The sequence below is a fragment of the Chenopodium quinoa genome, unplaced genomic scaffold (assembly GCF_001683475.1).
Source record: "Chenopodium quinoa cultivar QQ74 unplaced genomic scaffold, ASM168347v1, whole genome shotgun sequence".
NCBI lineage: Eukaryota > Viridiplantae > Streptophyta > Magnoliopsida > Caryophyllales > Amaranthaceae > Chenopodium > Chenopodium quinoa.
The window spans coordinates 8,343,782-8,369,392 of NW_018743920.1; the positions used below are offsets into that span (position 1 = coordinate 8,343,782).

The 25,611-nt window shown below is 32.1% G+C and overlaps 1 protein-coding gene and 1 long non-coding RNA gene across 2 annotated transcripts; both read right to left on the reverse strand.

Moving 5' to 3' along the window:
• Positions 1 to 5,885: 5,885 nt before the first annotated feature.
• On the reverse strand, positions 5,886 to 12,820 carry LOC110688416 (triosephosphate isomerase, cytosolic-like). The gene is made up of 9 exons (XM_021865155.1): positions 12,477 to 12,820; positions 11,703 to 11,778; positions 10,524 to 10,647; positions 7,532 to 7,616; positions 7,285 to 7,417; positions 7,063 to 7,157; positions 6,745 to 6,823; positions 6,388 to 6,470; positions 5,886 to 6,265 (listed from the first exon to the last, which is right to left on the reverse strand). Exons 1-9 carry the CDS (start codon positions 12,513 to 12,515, stop codon positions 6,215 to 6,217), a joined length of 765 nt encoding a protein of 254 aa, XP_021720847.1. The 5' UTR covers positions 12,516 to 12,820; the 3' UTR covers positions 5,886 to 6,214.
• A 2,244-nt stretch (positions 12,821 to 15,064) lies between these two features.
• LOC110688417 lies at positions 15,065 to 16,632 on the reverse strand. Its single transcript, XR_002504592.1, has 3 exons — positions 16,228 to 16,632; positions 15,927 to 16,004; positions 15,065 to 15,226 (listed from the first exon to the last, which is right to left on the reverse strand). It is a non-coding gene; the product is annotated as an uncharacterized LOC110688417 (long non-coding RNA).
• Between the last annotated feature and the right edge of the window lie 8,979 nt (positions 16,633 to 25,611).

Genomic DNA, 25,611 nt, shown 5'->3' on the forward strand with positions numbered 1-25,611 from the left:
AACAAATGTTATGGAAACTTGGTGATATTGGGGTGAGTTTACTCCGTATACTCGGATTTTAGGTCTGGATCGTCCGTTGAAGCTCATGGATGATTTTGGGTATTGAAAATTTACTAAAGATGGCTCCTTTTCTACGAAGTCTGCTTATGTCCTCTTGCTCATGCAGACTTCCAGGCGTCCTTATGGAGGATATATTCCCTCTTCATGGTGGGAGAAATTCTGGGGACTTCTTCTCCTTCCTTAATGGAAGATCTTTGGCTGAAAAATTATTCAGTTTGGTCATCCGGTGGCGGCAGTTCTAGTTGTTCGTGGCCTGTCTGTTGATCCTGTTTCACTACGCGAAAAAAGGTCTTTGGCACCAGTTCAAACCCCCTTTGGGCACCGGTTTTGAACTGTTGAAGATTTGAGGGATGTCAAATCTCTGAAGATTTGGCACCGGTTCAAAACCGGTGATAAAAGTGAGTGCCAATTTTTTTTTTGGTTTTCATTACAATTGGCACCAATTAATCGGTGCCAATTATGCCTTCAAAAAATAAAAATAAAAAAATCCAACTTTTTCACTTCAAAATCAGCATACACTGAAACACCAATGAACCGTAATCGAAAAAAAATCACCAGAATCGTAATATACATTAATCACCAATGAACAACAATGAACACCAAAATCATAATATATATATATATATATATATATATATATATATATATATTCATCAAATAAATTGTTATTTTACAATTTATAAAAAAATAAAATAAAATAAAGAAACACGAAAATCCTTGAATCTTCAATCCTTCTTCTATGAAAAATCGCTGCAATTGTAATTATATTTTTTTTTGAGCGAATACTACCTGCATCAATTAAAACACCAAAAATCACAACCCAGAAACTTCAAACTCAGAAAAACCCAGAAATTTCGAACCCACAAAAACCTAGAAATTTCAAAACCAAAAATTTCGAACCCAGAACAACCCAAAAAAAACTAGAAATGTAGAACCCAGAACCCAGAAACTTTGAAAGAAAATAAAACCAATACAAAACCAAGAAAAACCAACCAAAACCCAGAAACCAATAAACCCAGAAAAAACTGAGAAAAATCCAGGAATTTCGAACCCAGAAAAACCCAAAAAAACCTAAAAATTTCGAACTTAAAACCCAAAAAACCCAGAAACTGTGAACAAAAAAAAAAAAACCAACAAAAACCTAAATACCAATAAACCCCAAAAAACGGAGAAAAAACCAACAAAAACCCATGACCCAGAAACCCAGAACCCGAAACCCTAACCTCAAAGAACCCAGAAATCCTAACCTCAAATCTTGATTATCTACGGCGATGACGACGGTTGTTATGCTTAGTGTCGTTGGTTGTTGACAAGAGTAAGAAAAACGAGAGAAATAAATAAAAAAAAAAAAAAAGGAGAGATGAACAAGAGATTAGAAGGAAGAGAAAAACGAGAGATCAGAAGGAATAGAAGAGAGAAGAGAAGAAGAGATGAAAGAGATCAGAGAAGAGAAGAGAAGAGGGAGAAGAACGAAAAACAGAGATGAGAGAGAAGGAGAATAGTGTTAAGGGTTTATAAGAAGCCTGATTTTTTTTTTTTTGTAAAATATTATTTGGCATCGGTTTGGCTTGAACCGGTGCGAAATCCCACCGGTTTTCTCTCTCTCTTTTTTTTCTCTTTTTTTAATTGGCACCGGTTAATCGGTGCGAAAAGGATAAATCCGCACCGGTTTAATAGGAACCGGTGCCAAAAGTCTGTATTCCCAATCCCGCCCATTTCTTTCCCACTGGTTTTTAAGAGCCGGTGCCAAAAGTGCGGTGCCTATTTCCTTTTTTCTACTAGTGTTTGTTGTTTTTGCCACAGGGAGTTAAAGACGGTGGACCATTTGTTCAGAGATTGCAACTTTGTTGTCTCTTTATGGGTCCGTAGTTCATTTCGGTTTAATAGTCGGGGTCTTCTTCGCCTGCCTTTTTCCTCAATGGTTTTCCTCGATGATTTCACTGTTAAGGGTGGCTAAGGACTGGGAAAACTTGGTGCGGTTTTTCTCTCTTTTATGGGCTATTTGGCTTTCGCATAATAATGTCAGATTTCGGCATCAAGCAGTCTCTCCGGATGATGTTCTGCTTCTTGCTTCTCGGTGGTTTATGCAGGGTCAACAAGCTCAGGATTTCCGCAGCCGTCCTTTCTCGGGGGATCTTCGACCTAGGATGTCTAGTTCAGGTGTTGCGACCACTCTTTGTGGGGAGATTGCTTCAGGTTTTGATATCTGTTTGATTTGTGATAGGGCCTGGTCGTCCTTGGACAATTCGATTGGTGTAGGTTGGATTTTTTGAGATTGTGATTCGCTTGTAGTGCGGGGTGGGGGGGGGGGGGCGTGCTCTTTCTCCTCCTCAGTTCTCCATTCCGAGTTACAGGCTTGCTACTGGGGTTACGACATGTCCACGCAAGGAGTTTTCATAAGATCCTTATTTTTTCAGATTGCGAACCTCTTTGTCTGATGTTGGCCCAAAAACAGTGTGACGACATTTCTCTCTGCTGGTTAATTCGGGATATTCAGGCTCTTTTGGCTACTGTTGAGGCCTGTGAGATTCGGAAAGTTCCTAGGCAGTGGGTATCTGCAGCGCATTGGTTGGCTGGGAAGGCTCGTGTTGGAGAGTTTTTTTTTGGTCTTTTTAAGTTCTCACTGTCAAAAAAAAAAAAAAAAAAAAAAAAGGGTTGTACATAACCTAGCTGTACAAATGCACTCGCTCGTGTACCTGCACAAATTGCTTTGTGAGGGAGGTCAACTATATACTTCTGATCTAATCATTAGTTGACGTTCACCCAACTTCTAGCTAGGTTGCCTTGATCAATTCATGTCGACACATTTTTTTAATAATAATTTTAAAAAACTTATTGTATGATTGATTGAATTCATCAATCTTCTACTAATGTATAGAATAATTTAATTACATATATAAAAAATTAATATTATGAATAAACTCATCAAAACCAATTTAATAAGATTTGGCATGTAAATTTTTGTTCTTAATAAAGTCAAATTGTAAAAATAAATGGCCAATGTTTATAAAGGTTTTTTTTTTTTTTTTCTTAAATATATTTATATGTAGTACTCTGTAATTAAAAAGAACTAGAAAATATGAAGTACAAAAAATGAGGTAACCAAGCCAAACCAATTATATGTATCTCATATGTTATACTATATGTGTAGTCGTGTAGTTAATCAAGCCATACCAATTTGAGCCTTTGAGGTGTAGGTGGACAATATTCTAGTTTCTCAAAACTTGAATGTGTGCCATCAGCGTTACACAAACTTATTCTTTCAATTATACGTGTTTTGACAACAAAAAAAAAGAAACATTCACACATACAAAATAAACAATGGAGTGACCAACCAATTAACTGAGTAATCAATTGGTCATAATTTTCCCAAACGAGACATGTGACAATCAAATTGGTGGCTAAGAAACACTAGTAACGTACTAACATGGTACATAAAGAAAATGTACTAGAAGTAGTTGAGAGGATAACTTGCACTTTCTTCTTTTGGTGAGTATACTAGCATAGCACATAAAACTAATTTAAAGTAATTTCTTAGGTTAAAGAGCATATGTGAAATTTGGTCCCAAGCTCCCAACTCCCATTTAAATTTGGTCAAAATAAATGCATGGTTGACTTTTTGGTGGTATTAATACTTAGCTTGTACTTTTACGTGGCTACTAACTACTCTACAAATCTACAATAACCTAGCTATTGAAATAAATGGTACGGAATATAAAATATTTGATGGGTGGAACTTAACACTGAACTCAGTTGACCTTTAGACGCCAATGTAATTGCATTTGTGGTCAATTATTACGTATTAGTCAATTCCAGGATATTTATAAAATTAGTAGCTGAGCCTCATTAATTAACTAAGAGATTAATTAACAACCTGTACTTTCAAGTTTCAAGGTCACGTTTTGGATTATCTACTTTCATTTGTAGATAAGCTTAGCTTGTTCAATTTGTCCAATCTTCTAGCAACCCACTAGATGAGTTTTTATTTAGGTGATGGAATCAAGCATGTGAGAAAAAAAATATCTGCCTAGCTAGCTTAGGCTAATTAGTTTTATAGATAGATAACAAACAAATCACGGGTGGCAACTCATATATAGCTCAAATTGCTATTGTAAAGGTCATAATACTAACATGCCAAATTGCAATTAGATATTATCTCTAGCTATAGATATGACTATATCTACTTCTTGTCCCAAGGTCAATTGCATGACCGTGTTATCAGAGGTGGTGGTGGCGGTCGCGGTGCTGGTAGAGGACTTGTGTATGTTTATCTTTTTTGGTTATTTAAAGTTGAATAGTTAATAAAAATAAATAAAACTGCTAATAAATAGCAACACTATTTGTTAAAATAAAAAACTAAAATAAACATATTATGATTATAATCTAGTAGTATTCTAAAGAAAATTACAGTGTATGAATTATTATTGGATTAAGTTGCTTTCATGATATTTTCCTGTAAAGTATGACTATGTTATTATCTTATATGTTTACTTTTTCAGCGAAGTTAGTATGTACTTCTATTATAGAACATTACATTACAATTGTAAATAGACCATTCATACTTAAACTTCAAAACAGTAAACATATACGAGTGAACTATATAGGTAAAGAAAAAAAAAAGTCAAGCAAATTAAAAGGCTCAACAATCCTCTAAATTTAGATACGTATATACTTGTAGCATTTTTTTCAGTGTGAACAATCCTCGATCTCTTACTCTCTCCATATATGCAACGTAAATATCATACGTACATTGTAATAACTTAAAAGCAAATGAATCTTCCTCTTATACAACTTCTAAGAAAAAGGAAAAAAAAAAGTGAATAAACCAAATATAGGAATTATGAGATTAACAATATGGATGAATGAATATGAGTGATTCAATAATGTGAAAAAAAGGAGAGATAACAATCATGTGGGTTGTAGAAAATAATGCTTTTCGTGTAATTGGCAAGAGGGGGGACCTTATCTTCACTGCAAGTTGTTATCTTAGAATTGAATATAAGTTTTGTTATTGTTCATCAGATTGTTGACTTTTATCACTCTTTTGACCCCGTTTCTGCCTTGTCTTTTGACGGGTGTTGTACTGTTGCATGCCCACCTCGACTATTGCTTGGACTTTTTGCTACGTCATTCAGTCAATCATTCACTTCACAGAGTATTCTATAACTTTCAAATTAATTGTAAAGATTTGACGTAAAGTGTTAGTAGAAAATGTCTAATCATTGCAAATAATATAAAACGGAGGTAATACTTAGATTCAAAATATCATTAATTTTATAATTGTATTTCAAAACAATTATTTCTTCTTTACAATGTAAAAAGGCAATAATTAAAAATGATACTAAGTGTCATTTTATCATACGTTAGGATAAGTGAAACATAAGTTGTTTGAACCGAGTATTTTACAGAAGTCTTGATTAGATTCCTTATTAACTTTATTATATTAATTCGGGTTCGAATCAATTTTGATTTGTGTTAAAACAATTCAAAAATACAATAGGAATTTGGTTAAGTTATAAACAATCAGGTGAATTGGGTTGGCAAGTTTGTGAGGTTAAGTATGATAACGTCCCCAACAGAACTTCTTACATCATTAGTATAAAGAAAATAAAATTATAACTAATGAAACCTATTTTAAGTCCTAATTGACGATACAAATCTATACGAAATCCTTTTTATGACTATAATAATGTTTTTTGTAATTTTCAGGAGACTATGATTGGATCTATTCGATTAAAATATTATAGTACGAGGCAAATATTTCAACAAAGAATCAAAATCATGAGGTCAATCTTCAGGGAAGAACAACTTCTAGTGACAAATCATGCTTTAATCACGAGGACATAATATTAATTAAGACAACTTTGGCAACTCTTGACTACTTTCTTTTAATCCTCGTTTCAGACACAAGAGATTTGATTCTGATGGAGTAAGTTATTGGCAAGAGAATTCCACCTACTATATCATGTTATTGTGATCTTGATCTCTAATTAACACACACCGTAGTTTCACACAATATGAACAAACGGCGAAGAAAATAACTTAAGCTTATACATTCATATTGACCGAAAAAGAAGCACAACTTGAGGCAAAAGAACACCTAATAAAAGCAAAAATATCTAGAAGTGGTTTCCGAAATTAGACTGGATCAATATTAAGCACCTTTCTTCACTGTAACAGACTTGATTATGTCTACAAACTCCGGCTGAATGGACAAAAAGGAAGAAGAAAATCAGGCAGCAAATCTTTTATCTGATGTAATAAAATTGTAATATACAAGTAATAATTACTCCAGTAAATTGAAATTCCAGTGCTATAAAACACTACCTTCAGGGAAGCACCGCCGACCAAAAATCCATCAACATCAGGCTGTCCTGCCAACTCTTTGCAGTTACCTGCATTTACTGAGCCTGCAGTGAACCATGAAAGTTTGGTAACAGCATCAAAGGTGTGTAAATGAGTTACATCTTACATAATATGGGCATCTAAGTGGGTGTATCTGAGGCATGGGGGGTTAACCTGAAGGTAGAATAGAAAGCTGGAGAAGTACATAAGAGTTCTGATACAAGATGTATAGAGTATGGACTATGGACTGTTATCATCAATGCCAATTACAGGATAAACCAACTACGACACTGACAAACTCCTATTAGTTTATCGGTTGTCTTAAAGCTATTAAAATACCTCCATAAATAATTCTGGTTGTTTCAGCAACTTGGGCACTGACATTCTCCTTGAGCCACTTCCTCAGTTCTAAATGAACCTGTAAATGATGGAAACAATGAAATATAAAAATCAACTGTAATTCTGTGTTACATATTTACATTTCCTCTTAGCTCTTTGCATAACACTTCATGATCAGACAAGTTACATAGAAGCTAAGAACACCAATCACTCAGCATTAGTGTGCATGTCACATTAAATTTAATCAAACATCATAATTCTTGCAACAAGTTGGCAAAAAAAATAAAAATGTCAATGCTCTCTGGAAACTAGACTTACCTCCTGAGCCTGAGCAGGAGTTGCAACTTTTCCAGTTCCAATGGCCCAGACTGGTTCATAAGCCACAACAACATTATCCCAATTCATTATGCGGTCTATCAACACAGCAATAAACAAAATATTAGTTGCAAGTTTATGCTGATGAGGATTAGACACAGACTAATCTTCCATATAATGCTTATATAAATGCAGTTCGTTTAAAAACATATAGCAGTAGTTTACCAGCAATAGCTTTTGTCTGAGCTGCAACCACCTCCATTGTAGTTCCTGCTTCACGCTGCTCCAAAGTCTCACCTACACAAGCTATCACTTTCAGGCCCTGGGTGAGCGCATGTGATACCTTGTCCGCAACAAACTAAGAGGAAACACAGGAGCATTAGTCAGATATCAGCACTTCTGTAAGCAAAGCAAAACATAGTATGTAAGGCAGCAAATAGGCATAGAAGATTCTGAAGGTGACATATCATACATCGTTTGTCTCATTTAACAAGGCTCTTCTCTCTGAATGACCCAGGATGACCCAGTTAATACCCAAATTGACAAGCATATCTGCACTGCAACAATGAATAGAGAAAACAGTGTAAGACAGAGGATGTTAAACATCAGCCCAACACATAAAATCCAAAATCATAATACACTTTTCATGTGAACAAAAAATTTGCAAACATCAAACATAAAAGGACCAAGAAAACTAAATACAATGAGAAATGGTCGAAGATGACTATAATCTGTACATATAAGTCGATGTTTTTCTCAAAGCCCAAAGCAAGAAGTCTAGATCAAAGTTTACAGCTTAAAAAACTTCTTGACAGGAAACACAGGCAAATGATTAACATAAAGACTACCGTTTAGAGTAAATGAACAACCCAAAGACTCTTTTAATATAGTAATTGCTTTGAAAAATACCACGATTTGCATGAAGCGACATATATTTCATCTATGTTACTCGGACTCTTCATTTCACCTCATATACCCGTGTCCGGCCCTCAACAATCGGCCATGAGTATTGATAACTTGTATTTTGGTATGATTATAGAGTGATTTTGAACCTCGAAATTGTGAGAAATCAATGTCTTAGTTCACTTTTCATTCCATCTTTATGCATTTATGTGTATTACGTATTTCACGGGGTTGTTATTGTTTTTGATGACATTTTAGGTCCAAAGAAGGAGCTTTAGCATCAATGAGACAAGGAAAGGGAGTTTTGGTAGAAGGGAGAAGCAAGAAGGAAGAAAAGGGGCCAAGAAGACCCTGCAAGGCCGTGCCAAGCCTTGCACGTCCGTGCAAGGGAAGTAAGAAGCTAGAAGCCTCACTGCCAGGTCTGCACGGATGCACGACCGTGCCAATTTTTTGCACGACCGTGCGACTGCATCACCCCAAATCAGTAGCTTCTGCCCCGATTTTAAGTGTCCTGTATGGCCTTGCACAACTTGGCACGTCCGTGCAGACCTATAATCGACCCCGATTCTTGTTTTCTCCGTCCTTTTTGTTTGGGGGTAATATAAATACCCCCTTTAGCTCTCACTGTACAGTATCAAGGTTTTTAGAGCTCTTCTCTTAGTTTGTAATCTTAGAACATCAAAAACTCTCAAATCATTAGTAGCTTTTAATTCTTAGCTTGGAAATTTAACATCAATCATTGTAGAAGAAGAACTCCACCATTGTTATTCAAGTTTGAAGCTTCTTAGTAACTATTTCTTACTCTTTTCTTCTATCTTCTCTCTACTTAGTTGTTAATTACTTGCTTAATTCTTGTATGCTTAGATTGTTCATTAGTTTAATTCTTAGTTTGAACTTGTTCATGAATTGCTTGAAATCTTTAATTGCTTTAATTTCCATTGATTGTGAGTAGTCTAATTTCTAGGGTTTGGGTAAAGCCCTCAATGTAGTCACTAATAACTTGTTGCATGTAATAATTTGGTAATTGTGGGGTGTTAATTAGTTGAGCTTAAGTGGTTTCCTTGTTAGTTCTTGCATTTGGCCAATGTTAGGACTATTTATCAAAGCTTTCTCATCTAAGGATCGAGAGATGAACTTGAGTCAGCCCCTTTATGCTTAATTGACTTGAAATGCCATGAGAATAGGAATTTCCAGTCAACAGAATGTTTTTGTCATCGTGATTATGCTTTAATACTTGTTTTATGCATTGTAACCATGAGAGTAGGTTGTATTCATGATTCAAGTAATCCCCTCTAGCTTGAGAGAGTAGTTAGGTGCCTTAGATGACTTCCCCTATTTTATCCCCTATTTTACCTTGATTGTTGCATGCTAATTGTGATTCGTGATGAAGTTCAGTAGTACAACCCGAGCCCTAGATTCCTCTTAATATTGTTAATCTCCTTTTAGTCTTTAGTTGAATAGAACTAGTAGAAATTACTTGAAACCAAACCAAATTTTTCTTGATTTAGCTTATTTAAACGGTAGTATTTTGGTGGATGATTCAACACCTCTCTTGGGTTTTACCCTTTCTTACCCTTGCTATTAGCTAGTGAGATCAAGATAGGATTATCTTTGGTAGGCTCGACGACAGCCTATCAAGTATGACACCCAGACACTTCACTTTTAGTTCAAAATCATGGAATTTTTTCACAAAATAGCCGAGTCGGACGCTTGGACACGTACCCGTGTCGGACATGGGTACCCAAGTCCAAGTAACATATTATTTCATAGAATGCTATCAATCAAAGCACCAAGGTAGATGAAATGAGCAGGTAAAATATTCCTCAACATAAAAGATGGGATTCATATTGGAGAAAAATGAACTGAAACAACACTGACAATGCTCTAAAACCTGAGTGAGGACTCCTGTAATCTGAGGGTTTCACTTAGACTCAGCTCACTAGGTAAATGTTTTCATATAAAAGTTCAAAGATCACATTTAAGAAATTGCACCCACTTTAGGTGTCAAGTACTGCCTAATCCAGGTTGGAAAACTAAAGAAGTGTAAGATATCCATCACATTTCATACGAAAGTTCAAGGATCACAGAGCTTGTGCCCAAATTAGGTGTCAAATACGTGACTGATACAGGTTGGGAAACCAGAAAGACTAAGAGATTTATGTTGAGACTAAATCATGTTGAAACACTCGATAAACATACAAGTAGAGTTTTCATATCTAATAGGAAAATAATGATTATACATACAAGGAGAATGTAAAGGGATACACTATATTCATGTTTGAGAAGACATCATGAATGTTAGACAGGAATTTGAGTACATTAATCCTAGTCAGTATAGCATCCACCACACTAGAATTTGAACGAGCTTATTCAACAAGACAACAAAACATATTAGTACTAATTTATATTCGTATGCTAAAAGATGACTTAGGACATTAACTTAAAACCTATGAGACAAACTAAAGAAGCAGCAGAGTAATACAGTTTACAATGCAGCATAACAATATCCTGCCTGAAAAATTATTGTATCGGAGCAAAGGTACAGATCAGATCATGTATACCTGATTTCACCCGTGAAAGCACCACCTTTTCGCACCCAACAGTTTTGTGCAGCCACATGGAAATCAGGCCTCAATAAATTTTTCACCAGAGTAAGAAATACAAATGGAGGGCTGACAACCACCTCTGCAAGGAAAAGCAAAAGCATAATATAATAAACAGAGAATTGCATTTTTTTCTACCAATCATGAGCTTATTTGAGATAATACATTAATTGTAGACCCAATATAACATATCCAAAGAAATAAAGAAAAATGACAAAGATGACATTAAATACACTTCCTTCCCTTCAACCAAGTTGCTGTAAAGAAAAATCAAACACATTTAGCATATATATATATCAACATTTAGACATTTGTAATTCGGGGTCTAATTAGGTAACAGAAGCTACATATGGTAGAGCATAGAAAAGGCTAGTTCAATCACAATAAGACTGAATAAAAAGGTCCAATTGTACATAAGGAAACAAAATAAGTACATTGAGAAGATCTTATAGGCAAATGAAGTTTTAACAGAATGCACGAGGCAAGAACAGGATTCACAATCAAACAAGAATGATCAGCACTAATCATGTAGTCAAGAACACTGTATAAATCATGCGGCACTCCCATAAAAGCTAAAATTCCTAAATGTCAATCAGAACAATATCAAATTATCAAGTAGTAGAGTAAACTAGCATGAGACTCCAAGAAAACTGATGATCATACAATCATTTATGAAAAAAGAGGAACAAAAAACAAAAAGCAATATAAGTTCATAATCATTTCAAACCCAAGTAAAGAAAAATTGGTAATCCATCATTAATTAATCAAAGCATAACCATAGCAATGACATGGTGTAATCTGATTAATTGGTAGCATTAAAATAAACTTATGAAACATCCAATAAAGCTAAACCCTAAGCCATTAAAATATCTAGCAATCACAATTAGCCCTCCAGCTCTTCCTGCTGTACATGATGAATTCTGTCTGTAGCATCCACTGTCCCATTTTAGATGGTAATGTTTTAATGAAGCCCTTACCACCACAACAGGAAAGAAAACAATCGATGACTGACTTCACTCATACATATAATTTGTTTAGTTTCCAAACTAACTTAATTATCAATATAACATTCTCCCATAACATCACAATAATGTCACATTCCAAGCATTATAAGAAGTAAGAATGTAATATACTCACCCACTTCCTCTTCCGAGGGAACTTCGGCTTCATTCAACATGGTCACAAGTTTCTTCACTTCCTCAGTGGTTCCATTCTGGAAAAATTAAGTCACTTTCAGCCCCAAATTTAGCAATATAATTACCACGTTCAATAATCATGTTATCACAAACAGACTAAACATTTTTTCTTTTCTTCTTTCTTCAAAATACCCTCATTTCTCCCACATGAACAATTCCTTCCTACACTCCTACTTCAACCCTAAGATTCCATCAGTGTAACACAAATTATACATCATTTCGCCTACGGCCCCTTTAATTCATTATCAACATACCATCAAATTATAGTAGTATATCTTAGCTAATTAACCAAACAAGGTTAACATTTTCATATTAATGATGAAATTTTATCACACACAGAGATTATAATCATATTAAGGCATGATTAGCACCCTAATTAATCTGGGAGCATTCTGAATTAGAAATTAGCAATCTTCAACTTCAAATTAAAGCCAATTAATGAAATTAACAATTCAAATTGACAATCATAATCCACTGCATATGTAATTCAGATTAAAGCAAACTAAAAATTAAGATAAAAATATGATCAATCGGAAAATTTCATAGAACGACGTCAATATTGCATACTTAATCGAATAAAAGCAACTAAAACCAAGAATTATCAAGCAATTTATGGAGAAGAATAGCTGAAAGATAGTGCTTATATTCAGCAGTGGAAATTAAACTGAATTGATGATGAATGATTTTGTGAAAAAACAAAAAGATAAAAACTTACGCATTTCCAGTTGCCGCCGACGAAGAACTTTCTAGACATTTTTGAGAATTCGGGAGAAGGAAAGAATTTGGGAGAAGAAGAGAGAGTCAGAGTAGAAGATTGATGCTCTGAAACTGAAACTAGTGTTGATGTTATGTTTGTTCTCCCAGACAACTATATACAAAAGTTTCATTTTTTTTAACCAAAATTAAAAAATTAATTTTAAAAAAAATAAATAATAAAATTGAAAAGAAGGTCATCCATTGTTTTACACTGTTAATAAGAAAAATAAAATAAGATAGTGAAAAACAATTATTAGATGTCACATATATCAAGTATTACTAAGACATTAAATTATTCTCTTCCTCCTCAAAAATCCTAAAAAAAAAAAAAAAAAAAAGGCTACCACCAACCTTTTGGTTGATGGTAAGCCCCTAATCTCTTAGTTTCTTACTATTTATTTACTTTATGCTCACAATAATTGTAGTCTCTCTATTTGAGAGTTTTTCTACCCTTATATCGGGTTATTTCTACCCGTATATCGGGTTAATTTTTCTCTCTTTTTGAGAGTTTTGGGGCTATGTTCTTTAATTTCGTACGAAAAAATGATTTGTTGATGAGGAGTTGTGCTGTGTTGCCATGGAGGTTAATTCTACATCTACAATCAATTGTATCGAATGGTTTTCGATTCCAAAGCTACAATAGATCGAAAGACCCCCTCGTGAAAAGCTGTATCAAACAGCGGTGTGAAAGAGGGCATTTAGAAATGTCAGATCTAGATAACAACGATCGTAGTTTTGTCAAATTAGAATATTATTCGATTCAGTTTGTATTGTATTTGCTAGTTTTGATTTATATTGTAGATGTCGTATGACTCTTCCATTAATGAATTAATTTTCTTTTCAAAAAAAAAAAAAAGGACATTAAATTAACTTCGATAATAGAAATAGTTACATTGGGAGTAGGTAAATGGGGATAGTTGTAGGAAAATATGTATATAGGGGAAAATGTGTATAGAAAAAACAATATTTTTAATTAGGATATAATTAAAATGTACTCCGTAACCATTAAAGAAGAAGGGCTAAAATGACAAATGTAACCCTTTTTCAATCGACTAGTATGAAGTTGAAGTCATGATCATATGAAATTTTAATATTTTCATTGGTCGAGTATTAATTAAATTGAATAGATATTTGAATAAATACAATCTTATCCATAAAATTCATATACTATACTCTGACATACACAAATATCGTCATCAACCAATAATAACATAATACTAAAACAGACATTAGAAATGACATGTGTCACTTCCTTGTGTTGTTTTTTCCCTCCAAAACCCCTCCTCCTTTTTTTAGCAAAAATCTTTATTTTTAGAATGTTTGTATAATACAATTATAATAATATATTATTTAGTTTTATATATTATCTTTATAATAACTGTATTCCTTTTTATTTCGTGTTTTATTTACTTAAAATAGTTATACCAGATTTTGAGATCTTTTAATTAAGGGAGAATAAATTATAATTTAGAAGGTTGATATATGGTGGAGAGTATAAAATAACGGAGCCAAAAATACAACATTAACATTTATATTACCATTATATAGTTTTACAATAGTGGATGAAAAAAAAACATATTTATTCATGGATTTGATTTGAAATCTTATGAAATAATAATAATAAAGTTATTTTTCTGTTAATTATTTCTGTAATAATTTTGCCAACTTATAACTTTTTTTTCCTTCAAAACATCTATTAAGTATTACTAAAACAGGTTATGCTTACATCGATAATTTTGGACATATGTTGCTATCATTAAAAAATTTCCGCCAATACAATATAGGATGTCACCTTTAAGTGTTTTTTTTTTTTTTGGTAATTATTCTACTTAGCTTATTTTTTGAAAGTACATTGTATAGTTGTTTTTTTTTTTTTTTTTGAATCAAATTAATTCATTAATAAAAAGTCATACGACTTATAGTTTTAATAACAAGCATCATTAATATAATATAATGTATACTATTTTAAAATATTTTCAACTAACTAATCAAAACTAATTTTTTTTTTTTTTTTTTTTTTTTTTTTTTTTTTTTTGTCAATTGTAGTTTTAATAATTTTTGCACTACTACAAAAACATGAAAAGAAACCCCCTAAAATTGGCCTAAGAAACCACTTTAGAGGGGGCCTTAAGCTCAGAGGTCTCTTAGGTTAAGAAACCACATTTTTTAGGGGGTTAGTTTGCTCAATTTAAGAAACTACTTTTTAAGAGAAGGGGTTTCTTAAGTAAAGCTAAAACTATTCTATAATAGCATTAAAGAAACCACTTTTTAGAAAAAAATGGGGTTTCTTTGGTTTAATTAAATATGGAAATTTTGTCAAAAAAACACATTTTAAAACACTTTTAGTGAAAAGGGGTTTCTTTGATTTGTTCATAATTCAAAAATTCAAAAAATATATATTTATATATATATTGCAATATAACTATCAAATACATACAATGGTATGTACGATAGCTATACCACTATATATACGATATTCCTACATATCACGCTCCCTTAGATTTTCAAGCTAAGGTCCTTACTCCATATAATATTCATGCACAAATATGTAAAATTCTTATACTTAATATTAATATAACTATGAAATTCTAAACACAATCAACAACATTTACAATAACTGGTCTTATAACACCTCTAAAGAAATTATATTTGTCTCCAAACAAAATTGATAAAACTCCAACCATCCTTTGTTGAATTTAAATTTTTCACCTACAAAACACACAAAATTCACCAAATTAATTAATCATAGGTTGCAATTTACAACAAATAAAAAGAAATGAATGTCGAGACTTAAATTAACTGAAAAACGGAGGATTAAAGCAGATAGCTTTTCAATTAGCTGCAAACAAAGAGATGAACCATATATGCATCAATTACTTAAAGAGGCTAAAAAAAATTAAAATACAGTAGTACAAATCATTACAACATATGTTAGGGATCATTCTTAAGGCAGTTATAGCAGATTACACCACCATCATTGAAATAAAAAACTGATGGGCATGATATGCAATTGGAACTGCAAGTCTGCAACAAATGAATTAGGAAATTAAACAGTCATTGTTAATGAGTAGTTTCAATTCATAATAACTAAATACTTAGCGTACCAAATTTTTGTTGAGTTTGTTATCTTTCCTCCACAATTCTTTTATTCAAAGTTTATACTTCTTCATCCTATTAATTTAGTTGTTTCAACAATTACCCACTAATTCAAAAACAAAATCAAGCATGCATACAACAATTCTAACACATTCACATCAAACAAGGCTAATCAACTCCAATCAAACCCATTCCAATTCCTTGAACAAACAGTATTAATTCACAATTTATGAACTTCATCGATCAAATAAAAAAGCATCAAATCTGAAATTTAAATTAAAAAAAAAAAAGAAAAAAAGAAAAAAAAGCTTACTTTAAGCCGATTGAATGTGTTCTAGTTGCAGGATTAACACAGTTAGCTGGCTGGGAACCAGTTTCTTTCGCCATTAAACTTGATAATTTGAAAAATGAAAATTAGAGAAATTTGATTTAGGGTACTTCAATAAATTACAGAAGTTAATCTAAAAACGAAATTAAACAATTCAAAAACACAAATTACGAAATTAAACAATTTAAACAAAAGTTCGTGAAAAGATGATTAAACACAAAATCGAAATATTCAGAAATGAAATTGAAAAAAAAACGAATTACAATAACAAATTGATAACGTTTACCTATAAAGCTCGAGATTCGCTTCAATGGAAGAGAGATTAGAACTGTAAGAGAGGGAGAAGAGAGATCAGTGGATGGGTGGGGGCGGCTGTGGTTCATGGGGGTGAATGGAAGATAACTGGTATGATAATAGGGTTAGAAATAGGTTTTTTATTTTTTATTTTTTTAATTTGAAGGTGGGTTAGAAATAGTTTTAGATTAATATTCCGTGTTCTCCCCAAGCAGATTACTGACCCTGAGGGTCCAAGGCTGGTTAGTGAATTTTTGTCTGATGGTATATGGAATCACAATATGCTTGAAGCTCACTTTTCTGAGTGGGAAGTTGAAGCAATCTCTAGTATACTTGTGGCTAAGTATGATTGTGAGGATTTTTGGTCATGGACACTTACAAAATCTGGGTCTTTTAGTGTACGAAGTGCTTATTATGATGATATGTACACTCACAGAAATGACAAGGCCTCGTCTTCCTCTGTTAGCAAAGATAAAATCCGGATAAAGCATGGAATGCAGCTATTCCCCCAAAAATCAGGTTGTTTGGATGGAAAACTTTACACAATGGGGTTCCAGTTCGTGAAAATCTCTCTAAGAGAGGTATGATTACTGATAAGGCGTGCCTAATGTGCGGTGATGCTAATGAAGACCTGATGCACACTCTAGTTTTGTGTTCTGGTGCCTCCAAAATATGGTATTCCTCGCCTCTCCGTCTGGATGTAAGTGGATGTACTTCATCGTCCTTTTGGGACTGGTGTGTCTACTTTCAGAAAAAAGGGTTATAGACTCTACTTGGTGGAGTTTGTTTTGGAGTCTGATTTAGGGCATATAGCTTAGAAGAAATGCCTGGCTGTTTGAGAAAAAGGAAGTCTTAGAAGTTAATGTGATCAAGAGAGCTGTGCATATTGTTGGGGAGTTTGAAATTGCAAATAAAATAGCTAGTGTTCATGTTCCTCCTGCTGCTGTTGCCCCCATCTGTCAGACCTGGAAACCACCGAGTGTGGGCTGCTATAAAGTTAACTGTGATGCTGCGTGTTTTGCTGATGGTTTTGTAGGTTTTGGTGGGGTTATGCGCGACCATGTGGGAGATGTTATGGCTGCTACCTGCTTGAAATATAAAGGGGATGTGAGTGTTGATGTTGCTGAGGCACTTGCAGCTAGACACTCCATCAGCATTGCACGTACTTGAGGCTGGCCTTGATAAAATTGAACTTGAAACGAATAGCCTGAATTTATATCTCCATCTCAAGCAGCAAAGAATCGAGGCTTCTCATCTAGGACTGATTGTGCGTGACTTTTATAGAGCGTGCAAAATTATGTTCGTTTTTCCTCATGTTCTCATGTTGGCAGAAGAGGCAATATAGTTGCTCATAGGTTAGCACAATTAAGCAGAAACTTTTCCGAGCTTAGAGTGTGGATTGAAGAAGTCCCACTTGAGGCTCAATCTTGTGTAATCTCTGATTCTATGAGTACTTAATAAAAGCCTCTACTTCCCGTCAAAAAAAAAAAAAAAAAGAAAGAAAAAAAAGAAACCTCTTTTCATAAAAAGTAGTTCCTTAAATAGCACTAAAATTATATAATTAGATAAGGAACCACATTTTTCCAAAAGGGGTTTCTTATACACTTGTATAAGAAACCCCTAATTAGAGAAAATAGGTTTCCTTTATTAAGGAACCCCTTATCTAATAATTGTGGTTTCTTATCATTGATCCTTTATCCATATTTTGTAGTAGTGTTGCCTTATCATTTCATCTTTCTTATACGCATTGCATTTGTTTATTTTACACGAGTTGATTCATTTTTATATTATATCATAAATTAATAATGGGAAGAAAAAAATTATTACTACCGTACATCGTACGGGCACTATAGTTACCAAGCTATTTGTGAGTTAAATTTCTATGTGAAAAAAGCTTGTTTGAAGTAGTTTGACATCTTCATCAAAGGGTTCCTAGCTAAAATTTCTTGTTTCCCTAAACTATATGTATCAATATAATCAAGTTCTCATTGAATATTAATCAATCTTGATTAAAAAACTATATGAATTCATTCACCAATAATAATGTAAGTGACACACATAATATTGGAGACTATAAGAAGAAATAGAAGATCCAAATAACTGGTATTGCTAGAATAAAGGTGTTTCAAAATAACATTAGAAACTATTACCATGATAAATAAACAAGCAACAAAAAGTCATCTACCAAATATCTCATGAAATGGTAGGAATAATACAACAATAATAAACGAAAATTGTTTTCACCACCATTTACAATAGATTCAAATGAGACTATGAAAGAAATTGAGAACTATTCATACTAACTTCATTGTATTGCCCATATGTTTCTCGCTCTTTACCTCCATTGACTTCACATGAATCACCATTGTAATGATTAAAGACACGACGTCTTCAAGCCGCCGCTTGTCCACCACTTGATGAGCCTCCTTCTCCCTGTAAATTAAAGGCCATGTATATATATAAACATATAAATTAGTAAAATTATATATATGCGATTAATTTTTTTTATTACTTCTTTATCACGTAATAAGTACCCACGTGCAATTGATATGTAATAAATATACTTATAAACATATATATACTAGATAGGCATATAAAATTACACATGATATTAGTACACTATCTAACTAATTGTTTAGCAAGTCGTGTGTTATAATTAATCAAAAATTAGATTTTGATCCGATATAAAATAAGGATGGCTATACAATTATACATTAATATGTATGTATAGATATATAAAGGAGCGTATACCTTATCATCTTTCCCATCAGTGTTCCTGTAGTGAACTATTGCCGTCTTCCAAGAGCGGAAATACTTACCATCTGGGCTTTTGTACGTCTGCATCACATTACAAATTTGAAAGTTTAATTATTACACAGTACTAAAATAATTACATAAAATGGATTATTTAATTTTTATTAGTTTTTTTGTATAAACCTTGTCAACAACTCCCTTAGTCTTTCCACTTTTCCTTGTGGTTTGCGTGACAATCCAAGTGTCCGGCAGACCAGTGGGCTTCTCTTTGCGGCCACGACGACGAGGAGGAGGCACATTAATTGGGGTCGCAATAGGAGGGGCATCTTGAATAGGAGCCTCTTGAATAGGAGTTGAAAGGCAAAGGTTTGTTGCAGGCTCATCTACAAAGATTGCTTCTTGTCTGACTTGCCAACACAAATTTGCGCAAGGATTATTAATATGATTTTGTTGATAAGCTGGTGCAATAGCATGGGCTGAAATCAGGTTGCCGTATGTAACGGTCGCATTCATTTGAAAGGGTGCGACAACCTGAAAGGATGAGATGGGGTTTGAAAATGGTTGCATGGGCGCAACTTGGATTGGGAGGGTTATTGGGTTTACAACAACGGTCCCATTTGGTTGGGACAAGGATGAGTCCATGGGTAGGAATGTGCTTACATAGGGTTCATTCAATTGAATTTGGATGGGGTTTGGGGCTTGCTCAACCGGGTTAGGGTTTGCAATCGGCGCATTTGATAAAGGTGGTGTAGTTTTTTGGGTTGTGGCTGGGATGGTGGTTGAGCTTGAACCTCTTTGCATCATGATTTCGCGCTTGATACTATCTAAAGTTTCAAAATTGAAAAAAGAGTCAGTTTTTGATGTTTCCTTTGTCATAGAAGCACCTGGATTTGCAGCATAAAAAGCAAGTCGAATACCTCGGGCCAAATCAACTATAAAGTCATCGTTTAAAATTATATCTGGATCATCAAAAGTAAATGGTTCAAAATCAGACATGTTTTCATGTTCATTAAAAAATGAACATTTACCATCACCATTATTATTATTATTATTATTATTATTATTATTATTATTATTCATCCTTAACAATGTAATGAATAATGATGAATGAATTTTTCTTGGGAGGAGAGAATTTGATTAAATGTGTGGTGTGTGGACGAAGAATTTTTTGAGAAACAAACTAAATCAAAGAAAGATTAATTTTTGTAATTAATTTTATAGTGGTGTAAGGATGTAAGAGTAGAAAAATGTTATCAATTTCATAGAGAACGTTAAAAAAAATGGATTGAAAGTTGATATACAGTATATAGAAAAAGAACTAACTAGTTTTTGTTAAAAGGTTTTTTTTTTTTTTTTTATTGGAATTGAAGTTATTATTAATTTAAGTTGAATATATAGTTAATTGAAAGAGTTATCTAGGTTCATTGGCTGACTACCATATCAAGCTATAAGAGCCTATTTCATTCACCTTATTTTCACTTATTTTAGGTGTAATAAATTCTGTTTAGAAAAAATAAGTTCTAATAAGGGTTACCCAATTACAAATTACAACTAAAATAAGTTTTGATATAGATAAGGTTTAATAAGTTCTAATAAGTTTAGATAAGTGAAAAACAAGTGAATAGAACGCATCCTTAACCTTACAACACTTTCTCTTGACTTTAAAAAAAATAAAATAAAATTAATAAGTTCAAATAAATGTGTTATGTAAATGCCTTTAAATTGTTGTAAAAAAAAAAAATTATTTTCTTTATGTATGTATCTAAACTACCAAATTTCTCCATAAATATAAATCTTAAACTACATCGTTTTTCTTGAATTATTCATCCTCACAACAAAGTTAAACTTGAGTTCAGCCTATGGTAAACATACATTGCATGAATTATAAATTTTCATTAACCTCCTAGCAATAATATCAAATTGATATAGTAACATGTCAAAATAATATGGTAGTTAACATAATAATATAATATATGGTAACTAACATAATAATATAATATATGGTAACATATCATATAATATGGTAACATATCACATATCACATATAATATGATATCAAATTAATACACCAATGCCATAAATAAAGAATCATGATTTTGATTTTGTATTGCAATAAATGAATAATAACAAGGAAATAATTCAAATTGCAGCCCATGTATGTTCACATTAAGTTAGTTACATCGATATCACCACTGTTAATGAGGTGGTAAAGAGTTCTCTTTACCACCTTTACCACCACATTAAAAGTGATTATCTCATCAATTGTGTCATATTAGCATCAATAATTCTATGTCATTAATTATGTACTAACGGCTAATAAGAATGTAAGAGCACTAACAACGTGTTATGAAGAGAGAAAAAAGTGTAAGAGGGTGATGGATCTTGTTTCTTTTAATTTGATATTAATTGGGGGAAGAAAAGCAGAGAAAGAATAGGAATTTGAGGGATCTTGTTTCTCTTATAATAAATAGTCAAATCGTTTCAAAAAAGGTGGATAGATTTGAAGTCAAAACACAAGTTTACTACTATGAATCCATCCCCTGAATTCTTGTTCCTTCCCTTCCCCTCCAGTATCATCATTATCCAAATAAATGTAATAGTGTGTTTGAATTATCAAAAGATTTATTTTCCTTTATCAAACATGGTCATAGAAGGGAAGAAAAATAAAGGGGGTCAACTTTCCATCTCTCAAATAAACCAATTCATTCCACAAATTAATTGATCTAAAAAGAAAATGAAAAATCACATTTCTAGCTTTAATTTCTTACCTCTAATTTATTTATATATGATATGTGTCTTCCCAACCTTCCTTCTCCAAGACTGCATGCAAATCGAATTGTATAAGAACAACATGAAGTAAATTAAATAATGATACAATGACTACTAAAACAATATCTTATTTTAATTTATTTCAGATCAGATTAGAAAAAATAAGTTTAGATTAAATAAGTTTTGACATACTTTATTGTTTTATGTGTGGTTTTTTTATCTCTAAATATCTTTAATTTTGTAATTAAAAAATTACAAAAAATTACTTACTAATAAAATATACATTATTACGAATCTAACAAATTTCAACTTAAAATATTTTAGATTATCATAATAAAAATTTGGTCAAATTAGACAATCAGATCTGACATCAAGCCAGATTAGATCATATCAGAGTAGATCAGATCAGAACATATTAGTTTAGATCAGTTCAAATAAGCAAAAATAAGGTGAACTAAATAAGCCCTAAAGCTAAATTATGAGACAACAAAAAATTGAAAAACAAAAAAACTCAGTCTTTACACCTCTCGAGATCACAAGCAAAATCACTCGCAATAAAACTTGTAAAATTGTGTCTTTTTTTTTTTTTTTGGTATATATAAATAATAAATTACTTAAAAAGAACCTCTATGGATTTTAAATTGAAAAATGGAGGGATCAAATTTTCTTTCACCTGGATAAGCCAATTCTTCTCTTGGATTAATTGATTAATCGAGTTGGAAGGAAAACCAAAATTCGAGCGCTTCCTTTCAATTCCTCTACCTACGAATTGTTTCCTTCCCTTCCCTCGTTGATTGAAAACTAAAGAATAAGAAAGTAAAGGACGGTGTGAGGATTCCTAAAATATTATCTCAATTTTGAAAAAGAAAATGACAACCTTATAACACAGAATTTTGACCTCCCGAGGTTTTTTTATTGCAAAATTTGCTTGGCTGAATTATAAGAGTATACGCAGAATTGCTCGTTATATAGCTTGTGATTGTATGCGTTATATGATTTTCTGTCCATTTTGGTCAAGATATTTTGATGTGGAAAAACCTCTAAAATTGAGCCGCGTGGATAAATATGATGGGCAATAATAATAAGGTTGATTATTTCTATATCAACGGTGATCGTTGAAATCCAAATTTGGTGAAAGAATCATCCTTCCACCATCTAGTTTTAGTTGCAACGTTTAGAAAATGGCATGCACTATTTTATCTGGTGGGCAAAATGTAGTTATGTTTCATGTGGGATCTTGTTAAATTAGTCTAAATTTACATTTTTACAATATCAAAGTGTTATATTATTCTACCTATATCTATAATTATAGATATACAAGTAATAAAGAGTTGAAATTATGCATTGACAAGCGTGAAAGTCAAGATGTTACATCTAAAAGAGAACATAGGAAGTATGAATGATGCAAGAACCATTTGGATTGCGAAAACAATTGCTAAGCCAAATAAAGATAACTTAGTGATTTAGTTATTGTACTTAATAATTTTATATATATATATATATCTTAATTTAGCTAAAAAAAAGAGCACAATAAAAACAAATAAGCTAAACTTAAATAAAAAAGGGACTAGCTGAAAATGATGAGAAGGTATTTAATTATTGATAAGGTAGCTACTTATAGAAATATTTGTTATAAATAGTTCTTTTAGACGAAGAAATGTATAATTTTTCAATACCTAAATTTGAGATGACATTTAGAGTACAATCTTAATTAAATTATAAGTAAATTATGTCCTTTCGTTACCTTAAAATATATATACTTCTATAAGGTGCTTGCCAACCAACTCTAATTATTACTTAAGGTGCCCTAAATTTAATTTTCATCACCTCATAATTTAAGGTTCAAAATGTGCTAATAAACATAACATAAAGTCTATGAGCTGAGTCTATCCATTTCAATTCATCAACACATTAAATTTTTTCATGAAAAAAAAAAAAAAATCCCTAAGACATCTTCCCACTAATTGGAGTAGCCTAGCTAGGAAAAAATATGGCTGATTCTTGTGACATACTAGATGATAGTCATTGTACTATATAGCAATGAAAGCTATGTTTATTGAATGAAAGCTTAGGTGCAAAAAATGAAACACTATTTTTATAGCTTATTATTTTATGAATAGTTTGATAGATTTCCATTTACTCCATAGGTTGTATTAGATAGATTTTCTCATTTTGATGTATGTACTATAAACTTTAATAACAAAGGAAAAAAAAAAAGACTTCTCAGTAATAATAGAAGTCTCACGAACAAAATTGAGCAAAAAGCTGGTTGATTATATATTTATTATGTAAATTATTTTGTATGATTAGACCTTTTTTTTTTTTTTTTTGTGCTATAGCATGGAAAGCTAGATTCACTATAAGGAAAAAAAAAAAAAAAAACACTAATGAGAAATTTGTAAAACCGATAATTGTAATTAGCTCTAGGTGTATAATTTTAAGAGTCTCAATCCTAAAGACCAAATGAATAAAACCTTAAAATCACAAGTTTCTTTTTCCATGCATCTATGATCATGAAAATAACATCATGATTTTGTCAACATCACCGCTATTTTTAGCTCTATGATATATATTACACATGCACAATGCAAAAACAAAAATTCATGATAAACAGGCATATAAAGTTTTGATCTGTTTTCTCATGAAAACAAAATTAAATTACACATACATCTTAAATCACAGTTTCAATAATATATATATTTTTTATCATGTTCAAAAACTCCTTAAATCAGCCAATATATAGTCTTACAAATAAAACCCTATTCTTGTAATCTCACAGTTTAATTGGTGCCTGCATCATTGTACTGCTGGTAAACAATACACCCTGCCTAAAAAGAAAATTACAAAAAATGATTACCTAATGATAAACTCCATATAAAGTATAAGAAAAGTATACGAAGCATACAATATAACAATAGTTACTAGACTTTGAAACTAACCTTCTTCATCTAATCCTTGGTTTCTTCTTCTTCTCCTCGATATCGAGATGATGAAGAACCTCTTCCTTGGATTGAAACCTCTTCCATTTAGGACTACAGTAAAACTGCACAATCACATACAATTATCCAATTATATCATTACTTGGCATCGATTAGTACATAAATCATAGAAATGAGATGAAACAGCTTAATGAAATTTGAAATAGTTGTGATAAAAAAAAAAGTAAATTGTGTAGATGTTATTTACATTGTATACAAATTTACCTTTTTTTTTTTTTTTTTTGAATGAGTATACAAATTTACCTTAGTCAAGCAAAAATTCATATTTTTAACTTTAGATAATCTATGATAAATTTCAGATAAAAGGTACAGTCCATATAAACAAACTATTTTTACCAATTAATCAACGATTCAAAGTGATTATTTATTTTCCTTATTACACCGATTATATATTTCTCGTAATAATATTTTTTCTATCTTATTATTTCATAAATAATTGATTTTTTCCTGAAAGTTACACTTAATCTACAATGTTTGCATTGATTAGAAAAAAATAATTAGCTAAAAATGACAAATTATTGAATTGGACTAATAAAATTAATTACCACATTAGTAGGGTTTGCACAACTTCGCTCAATGTACCAGTCTTGTGGCAGCCAATCAGGCCAGTCTTGTGGTGGATTGACAATAACTGGTGATTCATTTTCTTCTGCGGGTATCTGTTCTTCAACTTTATCTGTCAATTAAAATTCATGGAAAAATATCAAACCACTATAATTAATTATAGCTGCATTAATTAAAAATGTCATTATTATTTGGAGAAATTCCTCTAATTATACAAGAAAATATATTAATTAATTACTAAATAAAACTATGTAATTACCATTAAGTTTCCTCTTGGTTCGCCTGGGCAC